The 18,447-nt window shown below is 42.0% G+C and overlaps 1 protein-coding gene across 2 annotated transcripts; it reads right to left on the bottom strand.

Annotated features, from left to right (window-relative positions):
* Positions 1–1,880: 1,880 nt before the first annotated feature.
* On the bottom strand, positions 1,881–16,292 carry traf6 (TNF receptor-associated factor 6). 2 transcript variants are annotated; one of them, XM_079554715.1, is made up of 9 exons: positions 16,256–16,292; positions 8,484–8,818; positions 7,906–8,056; positions 5,337–5,495; positions 5,192–5,263; positions 4,243–4,320; positions 3,366–3,671; positions 1,933–3,267; positions 1,881–1,902 (listed from the first exon to the last, which is right to left on the bottom strand). In XM_079554715.1, the coding sequence occupies exons 2-8, from the start codon at positions 8,813–8,815 to the stop codon at positions 2,665–2,667; spliced, it is 1,701 nt and encodes a 566-aa protein (XP_079410841.1). In that variant the 5' UTR covers positions 8,816–8,818; positions 16,256–16,292; the 3' UTR covers positions 1,881–1,902; positions 1,933–2,664. The 2 variants fall into 2 exon arrangements, with proteins under 2 accessions (XP_079410841.1, XP_079410840.1); XM_079554714.1 differs by lacking the exon at positions 16,256–16,292 and adding an exon at positions 16,053–16,227 and having other exon boundaries at positions 8,484–8,815.
* Between the last annotated feature and the right edge of the window lie 2,155 nt (positions 16,293–18,447).

Genomic DNA, 18,447 nt, shown 5'->3' with positions numbered 1-18,447 from the left:
GTGGTTCAACAAATAACAGAACTTTGATGGCATTTAACCTCTTAAGACCCGCCTGAACTGAGCACATTTTCTCCAGTTTGGCTTTACTTAAATCTAAACGCCTATTGGTAAAAAATGTCCAAATAAAGACGAAAGTGAGACGAAAACGAGGAAAATGCAACAAAAGAGGGGCAAAAACATGATGAAAAGTGACAAAAATGTGACAAAAATGCAATGGAATAAAATGGAAACAGCAACAGCGTGGGGAAAAAGATCTGTTTAGATGAGTTTTGTAGGTCTTAGCTTTCGAATGAGGTGTATGGCTTAAGGATTTGGGTAAAGCTGAGCTGGAGAAAATGCACTTGGTTAAGGCGGGGTTAACAGGTTAAATGTTGATATTGAAGGAGGGAAATATTGTGATAAACAATATTACTGAGGAACACTTGATGACACTGAAATTAACTTAAAAAATGGAAATCTCAGTTATTTCTTGCTCTGAAAGTATTCACCTTATACCGAAAGCCTTGCGTGGGCACCGCCATGAATTGTGCCCGCCCCTTTTTTCCTATGTGTTAACATGGGACTGGAGAAGTCCGCATAAAATCAAATCACGAAAACAAAGCCGTTTTTCGGCCGCGCTGATAAACGCTGCAGTGTTGACATGTTTGTGCAAATGAACATTGGCCATTTTACACAAATCAATCGACTAAACATCAGATTTGAGCGGAGAATATTTTCCCTCGTTCTCCAGTTTAAATGAACGGGCTTCGCGCTCGACCGGAAGCGTCTGGACAACGGAAGTGCCGAGACAACGCAAAAAGAGGCAAAAGTGGGCGGGGCGGAATAAGGTGAATAGATACAGATGGCATCTCGTCATAGAAGGGGGCGTGGCCTCGCCAAGGGGGAAAACAATTCTGGTGGAATATAAACTTATTTATCACAAACAAATAAAGTCAAGTCTAAATCAGGACCACATGGATATTTGCTCACAGCAGGTTGTTCAGTAGTAGTGAAAAAACGGCAGTCATAGCAAGCGCTAGCTAACCGTTAGCATTAGCACGCTGCTAACATGTAGCACTGTGTTAGCAGCATTCTCCGTTATTCATGTATTTATTGACTGTTGAACCACTTTGCTCCTCCCCATGTCTTTGTATCTTTATTTAGTAGAAAACTATATTCATAATTCAGCACTTGTTAAAGTAGTTTTTGAATAATTAGAGAAAGTTTAGATTTTTTCTAAATTGTTTTGTTGTATGGAAAAAAAAAATGTCTATTGGCCGAGACATTTCAAAGTTTGCACATTTTTGCACATGCTGCCAGTCACTACCATTGACAGTCTATGGTCACTACGGAACGTTTTTTATGTCCCATGTGCAGATGTGTTGAATGACTCACTGAAACTCAGGCACAGACAGAATAAAGCCAAGGCTTTTGTATCAGTATTGCTCATAATATAAGGTCTAATACCTCTACAGCGCCTTTAAAGACACTGAAACACTTTAAAACAACACAGTGCCTTTGAGGGATATAAACAACAGAGGGACGACTTTAGTTTAATAAAATTGCTCCTGGTTTTGTAAAAGTATTTGTGACTAAAGTACATCCCAGCTCCAGAATTGACACATTGTTTCTAAAGAATGGAGCATGTAATTGTTCACATACAAGTATCATCAAGTCGCACCCCAGCCTTTACCAAAAGTGTTCTCTTAAATTAAATTGACAGAACATCTCAGTGCTTGACAGCTTTAACTTGCCAGAGTCACAGAACACACAAACACATGGCCTGTTCGATGTCTTTTGTTTTATTAAAATACATAAACATAATTATATTAACATGAATATACATAAACTACAACATACGTCCAACGCCCAGAGACTTACTCGTGAAGAAGAAGTCATCGAGAGATTGTCCAGGGAAAGGCACTTGAGGCTATAGGGCGAAATGAGCAACACATTCATCATTCATAAAGAGTGCATTTGTGCGATGGGTGCAGCTCTGTGGAAATATGCGTAACAACCAGTTAATCACCATTATAACATTGTACTATCACTCCTTTATCATTCTATTGTGTGCTGCTGGGTTATAAATTATTTCCAGGACAATATTTGAGTCGAAGCTTCCCCTGGAGGCAGAATGAGGACTTGTGCCGATTCCACACATTTGTGGTCCTCTGTGTTTTTCTTGGCAGAAAGAGAAGCTGTGAAACGAGGCATCTCTAATCCAGGCTTCTCTCCTGGTTGTCCCGACTCTACTGGACTTTGTTCAGCTGTGCCAATGTGGCCACCGACTTTACATTGCTGCTTACATTCATGGAACTGATCCTGACTAATACTGGAATCATTATTAGAGAACTCTTGATTTTCCTATTCGAGATATAGGAACTAAATGTAGTTAAAGTACCTATCAGAGCATTAAAATACTGCGTACTCAAAAGAACTGCAGTACAGAGAATAGTTTCCTTGGTTGTATATTTCTAAAATGATTTTTGAGGCTAGCCCATGATAGGATACTGCTCCTTGACCAGACAGGCCTGGTCAAAGCTGAGCGAAATAAACAAACCAGTGTCTCAGCAGCAGAAGTCATCTTTAACATACAGTGAAGACTTGGGCCCCTACAGTCTGTGTCCAGGCCCCCGGGGCCTCACTGTGGGCCCTCATTACCTCAGGGTGGTAGGTATTATGTCACTAGTCCCTGGTCGCATGGGCCTCAGGGCCCCGGGGCTGCACGGTGGGCCCCTCTTTTGGCCCACAGTCGAAGCGGGGCGTGACCTCACAGCGGATGAGCAGCGTGTCGTCCTTGATGAAGGCTCTCTGGTTCAGCAGGTTGAGGTGCATGAAGGTGACGTAGCCAAAGCCTTTGGGGTTTCTGTGGCTGCTGGGCTTCTGGAAGGCCTGAAGGTCGGGTTTGGTCTCCATCACCTCCATGTGGTGCTGGCCCTCAGGCCCCTGGTCCAGGATGGTCAGGCGGATGGTGCCCTGGAACGGCCAGGACAGCAGGCTGTCGAAGCTGCCCTGCATGGTGTGGACGAAGAGAGAGATATAGTTGGAGCAGCGCGGGGCGTTGGGCGTCTGCAGATGCAGTCGCAGACACAGCTTGTATCCTGGACGTCCTGTGTAGAAGCCGTGGCTGTGCTCCACCACAGCCTGGCCTGCCTCCTGGTTCTTCAGCAGAGTAGAGAAGAAGCGCAGTCTCCACACAAACACCCCATGGCACTGCTGCGCCTCCAGCTCCTTCACCGTGTCCTCCAGGACAGACACCCTGTTGCGCAGCTCGGCCATCTGCACCGCCTGTTCAGGAGATCATGGTCAGTGATCAGCTCAAACTCAATACAGTTCATACATCCACAGTACGTACAGCTGGTAGAAACGCAGGAATCCACACTCACCTGGGTCTCTTTGAGAATGATGAGCTCCCTCATCTGGTGGTCCTGCCTCACCAGCCGCGCGTCCATTTCCCGCAGCCGCTGCATCTCCTCGCTGGGCTGACAGGAGGCCACGTTGGAGCAGCTGGGGACTCGGGGTGCACAGGAGGCAGAGGTCCCCGGCTCTTCCAGAGAGACCGAGGAACAGGGCATTCTGGGAGCTCGAGGCTTGGCGCCGTTAACACTGAGGCCGCGCAGGAACTCGGCCATGAACCTCATGTGCATCTGAGTGAACTCCTGCATGTGCTGAGCCAGGTCGTGCCGCAGCATCTGCAACGCACATAAGAAAAGAACTTAGGCAGGAAATACAGAAGTATACTTTGTGATATAAGCGTGAAATTGACAGTTTACAGTTTCAGTTTGTTTGGGATCTAATCAAAGACCTATGAATAAAGCAGGTCCCAGAGAAGAGGTTTTTGGGTCCTGGGATCAATCGGGGAAGAGTTGACACACATGGAATGAGGTAAACTATAACTTTTACCCATTTACAGCATTAGTAATATTGGAAACCCACTTCGAAAATAGAATCCATATGAAGGTATTTTTCACAAAAGGAACAATTTGACCCCCCATAACAAGTGCTTAATCATCCCCACTTTTATTTAATAAATGCTGTGATTGCAATTAGATTGGAGAGGCCTGCAGAGTGCACATTTTTAACAGAATCAACCTGCAAGAGGAACACTAGGATTCGAACTGCTAAACGAACACGCCAAGAGTCACATACATTTAACACAATTTTCTTTGCAGAACCACTTTGAATAATCTTTCCTGCGTCAAGTGGGACTTCTGTTTAATGATGTTTTCCGAAGAGTATAGAGTCAAGATTGTCCTCACTTACCCTTTCCTTGCAGCCAAAAATACTAAAATTGCACGCTATGGGCGCCTTAGGACAGTCCGTGTCACAGTGAGACTCCAACTGAAAACAAAAAATATTACATTGACATTATTATTTTTATAATTACTGTAAAGTAAATTGATTTCTCTTCATCCTCTGCAAGAATCCGTTAGCAATATAAGTTTGGACCACAGAAATCATAGAAATGCCGTAACCTGTTTCAATTGAACGTTCTATCCCGATGCAAATGAACAGTGAAGCCAGGCCCTGTATTAAAGTATGGCAAGGCAAGTCCGTTTCATGGAATTTACATAATTTCTGTGGTTTTCCTGTCATTAGCATATTAATAAGATGACATTTAGTGGCTATTGGATGTGTGTGACCTCACAAAAAGCAGAAACTTACTGAGAGACCACTTATACTCCAATTCTTATGTAAAGAAAAATGTAAAAAGATCTGTACATTCATTAATGATTTCGGCTTTGACAAATGCAATGGATGTGTTGGCAACAGTGGAAAATTTGGATATTTTATTTTGTGATGTTTGATGGCTAAATGCTAACGGCTAAAGGAGAAATACATTGAGCAGGTAAACGGACGAGATAGCTTAACTGTCCGCAGACGTTTGGACCGAACGATGCTTCTCCTTTTTATTTAAATTGAATTTAAATTTTACAAGTTCCCTCTGTCGGGGTCAAAAAGGAAAAGAAGAAAAGAGGAACAATTTAGTTACAGTGACTTTGTTTAATTCAAAACCCGTATAAAAGATGTGGTTCTCGTTTGTGAATTGGCAGAGATAAAAAAAAAAAGCAGAAGAAATGTGATTCACAGCTTTATGATGAATGTTCATCATATCACTGGAGTAACTGCCAGCTTCTGCAAACCACACTTCCTCCCCTGTGGTCCTGTGGTTGGCACACGTGACCTTAAAAGCTCTGCAAATGGCACTAACCTGGTCTCGGAGCAGGTCCATCTCACAGTACTGACAGGTCACACTGGCAAACGGGCACTGCAGCTCGTGGAGCTGAAACGGAGATCGCTGTTAGAACCAGTGGGTTTTACAGGTGAACGTGGGTGTAGTGGAGATGAGTGAGGACCTGTCTCTCCTCAAAGATGTAGTAGGTGACACAGTCTGAGCAGGACACTGGTCTCCTGGGACACTCCTCTGCAGCGTGCTGCTCCACCGTCGTCTTCCTCACGGCCCTCTGACAGTGGGGGCAGGGCACTGTGGAGAACTCGCACTGGGACAGGTGGTTCTGAGGGACCAACACAGCACCGTTACAGTTGGATTGGTGGGTTTCATCGTCCATACACGATATTTCAGCAATTTCAGTTTACTGTATGTAAGTCCATCAACCTCGTTCTCATTTGGTTCAAACCAACTGATCTGATTCATAGAACTAGAGTTACTTTTGTAGCTCTAGCGTTAAAGGTCCTATATCATGCAAAATCTTTTTAGAGCTTTTAGCCATGTTGTTATGCTATTTCCTTATCAAAAACACCCCCAAGGTGTTTTTTGGCTTCATTCACGCAGTTCTCAGCAATCCTCCTGAATCCTACTGCGCCGCCCTCTCCTGGTGAACAACCGACATGCTCAGTTGTGTCGTCACAGCGGAACGGAAGTGCTCGGCGTCTGTAATGTAATGTCTTAATTCTATGCTTACGGCCTGATTTTAATTTCTAAAACAGCTTTTTCATTATTTCTGTCGTAAGAGAGAAACAAAGAGAGAGAGAAAAAAAAAAAGAAAATAGGATGTGCCCGAGCTGCTTCCAGGTCAGCTGGGGCCAAAACAAACGCATCCCCTGAGCCTCTGAACAGACGTCATGTTTGCGCTGCAGTTGTGAAGATGGAGCTCGTTGTAACTTACTTTGGACACACATGTTCTTTATTCTTACCTAACAATAATGTCACGGAGAAAAAGAAGTGCGTTTGGCTACGAGGACTTAATTCAACCTTCCTAAAGAAGAGACAACTCGTCAGACGTTGTTTTTTTTCTCCGGGATTCAGCGACTTTCACCAAAATAGTGTTTTTCTGTGACTGTCTCTGATGGATGTTTGGTGAACCTTCGCCAGAATCAAAGTGGATTAACTTTTATAACCAACGCGAATCCCATCACGTAAACAGTGATGGACAAGAGTGGTGAGTTTATCAAAACACGTGTTAGCTTGTGTGTTAGCATGTGTGTTAGGCATTTATGAAGCTGTGTTGCAGATGTCAACTCCTTATACCTGCATCGTGATGTAACTTCACTTATTGCTGTTCATTTATATTACGGTAAAGTTGTATGTGCGGAGAGAGGGGGCGGAGTTAACTGAATCGAAGCGTTGTGTCTTCCGGGTTTGAAAAATAACTCCTGAAAACAATTATATTTATCACAAAAATGAGTGCTCCATAGCAATAGAGGTACAATATATCATATAAATGTCTATACTTAACTTTGGAATGGCTAAAACAGCATGATACAGATCCTTTAAAGAGGGGGTATTATGCTTTTTTCAATCACATAGCACCAGTCTATAGCACACTACAATGATGACGAAACCTTCTGTTGGTCTGTAAATGCAGTAAATTAGAATAACTGCCTTGTATAAAAATTAATGGCTTGAAATAGGCCCCTGTCTCTTTAAGACGCCCCTGACCTTTCCACACGCTGTCTGTGGCATCACAACACTCCGCTCGTTGTCTCCACACGTATTCAAACTACGATAGATTTTCGGTGCATTTTCATTTTTTTTGTTGGAAAGGAGCTACGCGTTATCACTTTGTGAACAATGGCCACACAGGATATGATTTGATCCAGCGTCTAATTTGCATTACAATGGGGAATTCACTCATAGGCCAGATTAAAAGTCTTTGAGGGCAAATTTCTTCCATGTTACCTCCATGTTGGACTTTCTTTTGGATTAGTTGATTTTAAACATGGTACTTTATTAAAACAGATCTTATATTTGTAAGATCTGAGCAGCTCTCAGCTGAGGAGAGAAAATAGCAACAAACTGGAGAATTCTTTAGTGGAAATACAATATTCCACATAGAGCTGACTTTATTACAGACTACACGCCCTAAATCAGAGTCTGTGCTGGATTTAACCAGAGCTTAATGTTGTTAGTGCTGCAGCGAGGAGTCTGCAGTGTTTACAAGATACAGGCTAATGTTGCTAACTAGCCACTAACTCGCAGCTAACAGTTCTGGCGATTCTTACGCTGCTTTATGCCCAGGGGCTTATTCATCTATAAAACTAACCCAGAGACTAAAAAGTCCTCCGAAAATGCAGAGCAAAGAGATACAGCATGTCCATATTGAGCGAAATTGAGCTGCAGGAACACAATCACAATGCTGTAGCTACTGGCCAAGTTGCTATAAACACACGAGAAAATCTACACGGAGCTGAAGTAAAGACGATAAGAGACCCTTTAGCTGCAAAAATAAGCAACCATCTCAATGCTGTTGTGAAATAAAAATAGATAAATGAATAAAGCACAAGCATTGAGGAGCTTTTGGACACTAATTACTAACCAATCTGCTGTGAAAAAGTCATTCTATGTCAATTCACTTCAAAAAGTCTTCTACTCGTATCAGTTTTAGAAAAAGTGGTATTGGTGCATCCCTAATTATAACAACATCATTATACAGAAACAGCTCCCTAATGAGTGAACGTCTGTACCTCTAAATGCCGCAGCTCCATCTTGTCGGCGCATCCGGGGTTGGGGCAGCGCACGGTGAGTGACAGGATCTCCCGTTTGGCGAAGTTATCAGGAAACAGCTGGTCCTCACACAGCAGCTCGTTGTCCACTGGGCACTTCTGTCCTGTGTCCCTGTCGACACAAACACTCGAAGTTTAATCATTTTGATATTCTGAAGACATGTTATTACACTGTGCTGTTAATAGTAATTGTAGTGTAGGTCAAATCTTACAACTTGAGTGAGAGCAGCAAAAGCCCCTTTACACCCTGTAACCTTTCTAAATAAACAAACAAAAACCCTAGCCATGACGGTGTGCAAAAAAGAAAAGGTGTATGGGACATTAGCATTAGAAGAAGCTATATTTAGAAGTTTTAAGCGTGCTTGTGTAATAACTGTATTCGCACGAGGAAATAATGGAAACATTTCAAAAAACACAAATAATAAATAACATACCCAAAGTTTGACACTCACTTGGCTTCTCTTGCCAAGTTGTGACATCATCTGCCTACCCTGATGCACATAGCTTTATTAACAAGAATGACGTTGTGTAGAACCAACCGTATAGACTTCTCGATACAGTTCTTGCAGAATCTGTGGCCGCAGGGCGTCTGCATGGCGTTCCTGAGGGCCATGAGGCAGATGGGGCACTCGTACTTGCTCTCCAGAGGGGGGTCGAACTCCACATCGTAGCCCTGCTGTGGGGCGGGGACCGGGAGGCTGCTGCCGCTGCTGCTCAGGAATGTCCCAGGCCCCTCTGCTGGGCTGAGGAGGGACTCGCGCTCCTTCTCCATAATGCCCCGAGCGCAGTCAGACAGATCCCCGGCTCCGCCCACGGGGCCTTCATCATAACTGTCCTCCTCGACGGTCTTACCAGAGTCGTAACACGCCATCTGCTGGTGAAAGGTCAGATAATACATAAAGAGAGGTTCCAAACAATTTATGGACTTGAATTAAGAAAGACTTCCCATTTATTTATAGCATCCCAATATAGTGTCCTCTAGGGCAGTGGTTCCCAAAGTGGGGGATGGGATCCAAACAACAACTACAGAAGAGGCTTTATCAACACCGCAGGGAAAGCACAAGCGGCCCTCAGTCTGCTGTTCAACTCCACCTCAAAGCCACCAGCCACTCAAAGTCAAAGAAGCAGTCCCTCAATGAACAGGAACGGTGGACTTAGATTTCACCTGTCTCCGCAGGTTATGGTAATGAGGCTGAAACTCAGCCCAGGACAGATCAATAAAAAATAGCAGCTATCAGCTGAGAGAAGGGCTGTTCAGACTGAAACTCAGGTGTGAGTTTGGTTGTTATTTTATTCATTTTTATTATTTTAAAAAACAACTATGGACATTTTCTTTGGACAATAAAAACTAATTCTATAAGAGATACCTGCCCCCTGCTGGCCAGCCCTCACACCTGTCCAACAGAGCCGCGCGGCCTGATGACATCATCACACAGCGCTAATGTTTTTATGTCGGACCAAAGCCTGAGCCTTTAGCTCGTGAAATGCGAAGGGAACAGAAACAATCATCTCAGCAGCGTGAAATCATAAGAGTTTGCTTTGAGCTCCATTGAGATCTGCTCCTGAAAAAGAGTTTTAGACTTTTCTACTAAACAAAACCAGTGTCTGGGCAAAGGATATCGAGGCTTCTAAACAGCTGTTCTCCTTTCAGCACAAGGTGAGCTCTTAACAGTGGCGTAATCTCAAGAGTAAGGTATAAAAATATTAGTACAATGTTATTTACAGTTCTGTCACGCTGCGCTGGTATTTAAGCCGATCAGACGCGTCACACAAACCGCACAGGACGGACTTTTTGCGCTTTGGATGGACGAGCGGGAATTTTGTGATCGTCTAGTGTAATAATCGAAATCGTAATCAAATTTCGATTAATTGCACAGCCCTACTTAGAACTACAAAGACAGAACAACAAAGACGTTTACCTACAGGTGAGAGTAGCCGTTAATAGAGGGGAGTGACTGAGCCAAGCTAAACTCCTGCCTGTCGTCTTTATCTGAGCTGAAAATGTGAGTGTAGCTGACGAAGCCTTTTGGATGAAAGGTGAAACGTTCTACACTTCAACTGCAGAGTACAGAAGATGACTCAAGAACCTTCATTGAAGATGGTCAACTCCTGTATGACTGAGAGCCTACACAGACAGTTGGTGGAGTAGCGGACCCTGCTCTGCACCCCTTCCCCCTCACCCAAACTGTGGTCTATTCCTTTAACGGTCTCAACTTATATCACACTTTTCCTCCTCTCCACTCAAAGCGCTTTACAGCAAGGAACCCCTCACCCATTCTCACTCTCATTCTTACACCAATGTACACAGACACTGGAGGCACGGAGGGTGAAGTGTCTTGCCCAAGGGCACAACAACACTGTGCACCTGCAGGAGCGTGTCTGAAACAACCCACTCTACGATCTACGAAGGCATGTGCAGAAAACCTCCAAATTCTACTTATTTGTCTGAAATAAATGCTAATTGTAAATGTAACGCACTTGGAGAGACTGTGGTTTTGGACGGGGGGTCTTGGCCCGTCTAGAGCCTGAGCAGGAGGGGCTTCAGGGAAAAAGGTCGGGAAACACTGCTCCGGGGCTGGAGTAGGAATGGAAGCTGGTTGATTGTTTGCCTTGTCAAAACCACTGGGGTCTTTCTATCAAAGGAATAATAAATAATTGTCATGGCGATGTGAAAACAGGAAGCAACCTCCCGCTCTCCTAGTACAGCTCAATTTTGTACCTTTTTCTGCGAACTGCATTTGTGGTTTCTGTTCCCAATTGTTTTTTCTGGATACTTTTGTACATCTTCCCTGTGCTTTTGTGGAGATTTGGTGGATTTGTTCATTTTGAGAGAGAGGTCCTGAAGAAAGCAGCTTTTTAAAGGTCCTATATCATGCAAAATCGACTTTTTCGAGCTTTTAGCCATGTTGTTATGCTATTTCCTTATCAAAAACACCCCCAGAGTGGTTTGTGGCTTCATTCACGCTGCTCTCAGCAATCCTCCTGAATCGTGCTCTCTGAGCAGCTGCTCCTCCCTCTCCTGGTGAACGACTGAGTGTTCAGTAGTGTCGTAACAGCGGAACGGAAGTGCTCGACGTCTGTAATGTAATGTCTTAATTCTATGCTTACGGCTGGATTTTAATTTGTAAAACAGCGTTTTCATTATTTCTGTCGTAAGAGAGAAACAAAGAGAAAAATAAAATAAAAAAAATTATTAAAAAAATAAAAAAGGATGTGCCCGAGGTGCTTCCAGGTCAGCTGTGGCCAAAACAAACACCCCTGAGCGTCTGAACAGATCAGTCATGTTTGCGCTGCAGCTGAAGATGGAGCTCGTTGTCATCTATTCCGGACACACCTGTTCTTTATTCTTACCTAACGATAATGTCACGGAGAAAAAGAAGCGCGTTTGGCTACGGAGTGTATTCAACCTTTTTCAAGAAGAGGCCACTCAGCTGTTTTTTTCTCCGGGATTCAGCGACTATCACCAAAATATTGTTTTTCTGTGACTGTCTCTGATGGATGTTTGGTGAACCTTCGCCAGAATCAAAGTGGATTAACTTTTATAACCAACGCGAGTCCCATAATGTAAACAGCGATGGAGCAGAGGGTGAGTCAGTCGTGTGTTAGCTTGTGTGTGTTAGCATATTAGCATGTGTGTTAGCCATTTATGAAGCTGTGTTGCAGATGTCAACTCCGTATAACTGCATCGTGAAGCAATTTCACTTATTGCTGTTTATTTATATTACGGTAAAGTATGTGCGGAGAGAGGGGGCGGAGTTAACTGAATCGAAGCGTTGTGTCTTCCGGGTTCGAAAAATACCTCCAGAAAACACTTATATTCATCACAAAAATGAGTGCTCCATAGTGGCAGAGGTACAATATATCATATAAATGCCTATACTTAACTTTGGAATGGCTAAAATAGCATGATATAGATCCTTTAAAGGTGAACAAAATGCTAGCTTATCAGCAAACCCATTTGAGACCTACAAACTTCTTCTTCTGAGACACTACAGTGGAGGCGTCACAAGAGGAGCTACAGGAAACAAAAAAGGGACAAACGAGGACACGGTGAAAGACTGTCGTGGAACAGAGGGAGCTGCAGGAAAAAGAGGAAGGAGGAGGTGGAGCCGACCAGTGCAGGACACCATGCTCGGAAACAGGGACAAACCCAGGAGGCGTTGCACCACGTCAGAGGATCGGAGGGGACAGAGGGCAGCCAGCCAGGTCATGCGAGTCAGGTTGACACACAGTAGCAGCTCGGCTCCGCTGCAGCAGCTCAGGACCGACACCTGAACACTATTTCGTTGTACGCTTGGACAATGAGAATAAAGCACTTACTTACTGATTATAACATTTGGGATTCTGCTGTTCTACTGTACAAAACATGCCCCTAATGGCACACCAACTCTAGTTTTGGATACCTACAGTATTTACATTAAAAATCAAAATTTCCATTGCGATGAGAAGAAAGACGTCCCGCTCCCAGTAAAGGAGATGTGAGCCGCTGACATCAAACACACATGTTTTTTGGGGGGATTTTTGAACAATAAAAAAGTCTGCAAAATATACGCTTGCATTTCATTCTGTTTATTGGGTGAAATGTTACGCGGAGTTCCTCCTTCTAAGCCCCAAATTGTCCAGACATATCAGACTATTCAATTGTTTCTTTATTTTTGAATCATTGCAATTAGGGATGCACCGATACCACTTTTTCTAAAACCGATACGAGTACGAGTACTTGGATTTAAGTACTCGCCGATACCGAATACCGATACGAGTAAAAGGCATTTTCTTCGACATTCTTACTTTTTTCACAGCAGATTGGTTTGTAATTAGTTAATTTACTCATTTGCTACACTTTTAAGAGCAGTTATATTAGAATTGTGCTGATGCCATTTATTTTTTATTTTCATTCAATATAATTTTGAATTTTTATTGCACTGTCCATCATAGACAGAAAAGCCCATGTCCAAAAGCTCCCCAATGCCTGTGCTTTAATCATTTATGTATTTTTATTTAACAATAGTATTGAGATGTTACTTAAATGGTCTCTTTTCGTCTTTACTTCAGCTCCATGAAGATTTTCTCGTGTGTTTTGTAGCAACTTAGCGAGTAGCTACAGCATTTTCACTGTTCTGCTGCAGCTCATTTTCGCTCAATATAAACATGCTGTATGTCTTTATTTTGGATTTTCTGAGGATTTTTAATCGCTGGGTTAGTTTTTCAGATGAATAAACCCCTGGGCATAAAACGGCGTCAGAATGGCCAAAACTGCACTAGCCGCGAGTTAGCAACGTTAGCCTGTATCTTGTAAACACTGCAGACTCCACGCTGCAGCACTAACAACATTAAAGGGACTATAAGGAGTTTAAAAATGTTAAAATTAAGTATTTTCCTCCCCCTACATGTTCCAGCCATGTCCTAATGTGTAGAATGAGCTCAGACCTGTTCACCACAACTGCCTCTAAAATCCTGTACGGTCACTCAAAAATGTGTCACTTCGGCCCGAATTGCCGTCATGCACGAGCTTAATATAGAAGGTGCAGTTACACATATGGCCTGAGGTGGCAGTAGTGAGTATAAAATGGCGAACTTGCTTCCAGCCCCTTTAAAGGTCCTATATCATGCAAAATCGACTTTTTGGAGCTTTTAGCCATGTTGTTATGCTATTTCCTTATCAAAAACACCCCCAGAGTGGTTTGTGGCTTCATTCACGCAGCTCTCAGTAATCGTCCTGAATCCTGCTCTCTGAGCAGCTGCGCCTCCCTCTCCTGGTGAACGGCTGAGTGTTCAGTTGTGTCGTAACAACGGAACGGAAGTGCTCGACGTCTGTAATGTAATGTCTTAATTCTATGCTTACGGCCTGATTTTAATTTGTAAAACAGCTTTTTCATTATTTCTGTCGTAAGAGAGAAACAAAGAGTAAAAAATGAAAAAAAAAAAAAAAAAAAAAAAAAAAGGATGTGCCCGAAGTGCTTCCAGGTCAGCTGAGGCCAAAACAAACACATCGCCTTGAGCGTCTGAACAGATCAGTCATGTTTGCGCTGCAGCTGTGATGATGGAGCTCGTTACCTACTCTGGACACACCTGTTATTTATTCTTAACTAACGATAATGTCACGGACGGAGAAAAAGAAGCGCGTTTGGCTACGAGGACGAGGAGTTTATATTCAACCCTTTTCAGGAAGAGGCCACTCAGCTGTTTTTTTTCTCCGGGATTCAGCGACTATCAGCCAAAATGGTGTTTTTCTGTGATTGTCACTGATGGATGTTTGGGGAACCTTCACCAGAACCAAAGTGGATTAACTTTTATAACCAACGCGAGTCCCATAATGTAAACAGCGATGGAGCAGAGGGTGAGTCAATCCAAACGCGGGTTAGCTTGTGTGTTAGCATATTAGCATGTGTGTTAGCCATTTATGAAGCTGTGTTGCAGATGTCAACTCCATATAACTGCATCGTGAAGTGACTTCACTTATTGTTGTTTATTTATATTACGGTAAAGTTGTATGTGCGGAGAGAGGGGGCGGAGTTAACTGAATCGAAGCGTTGTGTCTTCCGGGTTTGAAAAATACCTCCAGAAAACACTTATATTTATCACAAAAATGAGTGCTCCATAATGGTAGAGGTACAATATATCATATAAATGCCTATACTTAGCTTTGGAATGGCTAAAATAGCATGATATAGCCCCTTTAAAGGAATAGGCCACCGTTTTTACATACTGAGATATGCTCTTACCTCACTTTAGCCGAGTTAATATATCCCCGTCTGGTCTTTGTCCGTGCGCTCTGCCAGGCAAACGGAGCACATACGCAGCCTCTCCCACATGTCACATAGCTCCAAAAAAGCTCACGATAGAAGCTACCAAGCTCTTCCACGTGTTCCCTATTTAAATAAAGTTACGTGAAGTGTTTTCATGCGAAGTATATTTACACAGAAATGCAGCATGTCGATTTTATAAGCAGATAAAAAGGGGGACTATATTGTGAGGCGTAATGATACGAGGAGCAAAACGTCCGCGCAGTAACTCCTAAAGACTTCCCCCGCTCACTTCCGTCAATAACCTTTTGGAGCTATATGACATGTGGGAGAGGCTGCGTATGTGCTCCGTTTGCCTGGCAGAGCGCACGGACAAAGACCAGACGGGGATATATTAACTCGACTACGGTTAGGTAAGAACATATCTTAGTATGTAAAAACGGTGGCCTATTCCTTTAAGCTCTGGTTAAATCCAGCACAGACTCTGATTTAGAGAGCGCAGTCTGTAGTAAAGTCAGCTCTATGTGGATTATTGTATTTCCACTAAACAATTCTCCAGTTTGTTGCTATTTTCTCTCCTCAGCTGAGAGGTGCGCCTCGTAGGTGCGCTGGACACACGTCAAATGGTATCGGTTTCTGGTATCGGGACCTCATGAACGAGTATGAGTACAAGCATGTGGTATCGGCCCGATACCCGATACTGGCATCGGTGCATCCCTAATTGCAATCTGCCAACAGACAAGGAAATGAGAAGTGAAGCATTTGATACATGACAGGAAGGCTACACCATATTGATAAAAAAAAAAAAAAACTTGTTGTGATAAGCAGGGTGTGCAATACTGCGATAACAATATTTTTACTGAACCGTTTCTACACAGTGCGCTTCATTCAATTCAAACACATAATCTAAGCAATTAGTTGTTCAGGAACTTGTGTCTAACCAAGACACTACAACAGTGTAATTGATCAGGAGTTACATGGGAAATCCTCTGATTCGAAGGCACACACCTATCTCTACACTCCAAGGATATAACATTAAAACAAAATATACAGAACATCTATAATCTATAAACATCTGTAATTACATTAACATCACATTGTGCAACTGTTTCCTGCTTATACAGACTATTCATTATTCTAAATTATTATTTGTATTATTTTTGCTTCAAAGATTTGGAGCTTTATCAATACATTTCTCCATTAAATAATATAATTTCAATGTAGAAGCACCAGATTAGTCCACCCTCATATATAACTAACCCTAAAGTTACTTGTTTTTCAGAATGCTCCGTTCATCCGATCAGACACCAATGCTGTTCTGTTGATCATGTCTAATAACAGAGTACTGCACTGTTTATACTTCACCTCGTATGTTCGCAGTGCAGGGTGCAGCTATATCCTCATGCGGAACTCCACTTCTGATCCAAAACGAGCGATTTCATGAAAGCAAAGCTCACTCATTTAAAACATCGAGCCTCGAAGCATGAGGTCGAGCACCGGCTAAAGCGATATAACGGGGGAACGCGTGAAACGAAAGCGCTTAACAGCATTATATGAGCCATACCTACCTCGAAAGTTAGACGTTTTTGGGTGAGTTTCCTGATTTCTTTTCTCCAAACGTCATCGTCACGTGTTCTTCTTTTGGCGCGGTGTAGGACACGCGCAGCTGGACGGTGTGACCGCCCCCTGCTGTTCATTCTTTGAACTTTGAGATTCTGTTTTGTCCAGTGATGTCATGTTTTTCTTGTTTTTGTTTTGTTTTTTTACATCAATGCAAAGCCACACTCAAAACTGCAACGTGCTCATGTTCAAGTAAACAATCCATAACACAAAACTACAAAAACAAGAAGAAGACTGATGGATTTAATTAGTTTTTTTATTATTTACATTCATTTTCTCAAGCGAGGCCAAATAAATGTTCAAATTCTATAAAATGGGACCATGAGGGTATTTTTTCCACACCATTTCATTTTGTGGATGTAATATTTTGCTAGTATTATAATTACATTTATTCTAAATGTTTCATCTGAAGCGAAGGTGGTATCATCAAAGGTCAGTAAAATGTGAATTTGTGTCAGTGTCACACTCTTACCAATTATTCTTGTGAGGTAGTTCTGTACATCAGACCAAAAAGTGCAAACAAAAGGACATTCCACAAATAAAAATAAATATTTTCACCTTCACAAAAGGAGAAATTGTTACTGACATCTTTTTAAAAAAGACAAATATAATCTTTTACTGAGTAATAGCTGTATAATTTAAAATAAGCGCCCTTTGACCTTGTTATAAGGTAGCTGAAAAACTGTACTCCATTGTTTTCTACTCGTGGGAATCCATTTTTGTTTACATACAGGATTTGCAAAATCGTCAAAATGAGCTCTAATAAACGTATTTGTACATTTCTTCTCAGTGAGACGTATTCCCTCGACAGTGGTGGGTCGTTCGCTTGTGTCATGTTTCTCTTGTCTTATTTATTAAAATGTAAATCAATGTATGATCTGGGACAGAACAAGTCATTCATTTAGAGGACTTTTAACCATAGATATTTTTTTAAATGCTATATCGTTCCTCATCGTCTAATAAGAGGTTGGCGGTTTGAATCCTCGCTCCTGCAGGTGCAGATTGTCGTTGTTGTGTCTTTGAGCAAGACACTTCACCCATCGCCTGTATGAATGTAGTGTGTGAGTGGTCGATGTTGGTCAGAGATTGCTTCAGTCAGTCAATCCCAGGGTAGTTTGTAGCTTTCCAAATGCAGCATAAGATTATGAAACAGGCTTGAAAAACACAATACAAGAGAAAGCCATTAATTATGACGATTGAATACATATTTAATAAGAAAAAAATAGAGCAGGGACAACATTGTTCTGCTATATATCGAAATGCAGCTTTGTTGTGATATTGTATTGATAAACTATGCAGCCTATTGCAATAGCCTACTTTAACAAATAATGACGTTATGCATATTTTATGGTTGCCCTGCTTTCACAGCCAATAGTGGACATGAATGAGCATAGAGCAACATCAAAGTACTTGAACTGATCTGTGATACAGTGATACAATGATAAAATTCAAAATGTTACTGCTATGTTATGTTGTTATGGTATGTGAACATTGGGCCAAGAAGGCTAAACATTGTATTTACAACTCAAATCATATAAAGGCACGCAGCCTTTAAGTGTGTCTTTAAGATAATGTTTTGTATTACAGTTGCAGCAAAACGAAACATTCTCCAAATGACCAGTTCAACACAGTCTTCAAAGACCTGAATTTGGATGAAAACTTAACAGGAGCATTGAGTTGTCTTCTGTATGAAATGTGCGGTATAAATAAAGTTGCCTTGTCCGAACTTGTTTAAATCTCATATGTGGCTGCCTTTAGTCAACATCTCCATGGAGACAAGCCGGAGATGTCCCTGTTCTCAGTTAAGTTAGAGTCAGATCTTGGGAGATCAAGCAAACATACATAAAAAAAACACTTGAAAAAACACCTTTTTCAAGTTTTATTTATATATTTTTTAATAAAATATTTGAAATAAATTAAATGCCTTTATTTTATTTTGTCAATGGGTGAAACATTATGCAGGGTGGCTTTACTGTGCCTTTGCAGTTACATACAGACTGATTTTATAGTTTATAACTTTAGGAAACTTGACTCTAGCGCATGTAATACATTTAAATTCAACTTTTTTTAATTCAATGTGTGCACTTAATTCGTAGAAAGCTGTAAAACGGTTTGTTATGCCATATTGATTGAAAATAAA

Source organism: Gobius niger (assembly GCF_951799975.1).
Source record: "Gobius niger genome assembly, chromosome: 4".
NCBI lineage: Eukaryota > Metazoa > Chordata > Actinopteri > Gobiiformes > Gobiidae > Gobius > Gobius niger.
Note: the sequence above shows the minus strand (reverse complement) of the source record. Positions and strands in the feature narration are given on the sequence as shown.

Coding starts and splice junctions, on each gene's coding strand:
- traf6 (XM_079554715.1), bottom strand. CDS start 8,815: ATGGCGTGTTACGACTCTGGTAAGACCGTCGAGGAGGACAGTTATGAT. Junction 8,057..8,483: donor TGTATCGAGAAGTCTATACG/GTTGGTTCTACA, acceptor TTGTGTCGACAG/GGACACAGGACAGAAGTGCC. Junction 5,264..5,336: donor ACATCTTTGAGGAGAGACAG/GTCCTCACTCAT, acceptor TCTCCGTTTCAG/CTCCACGAGCTGCAGTGCCC.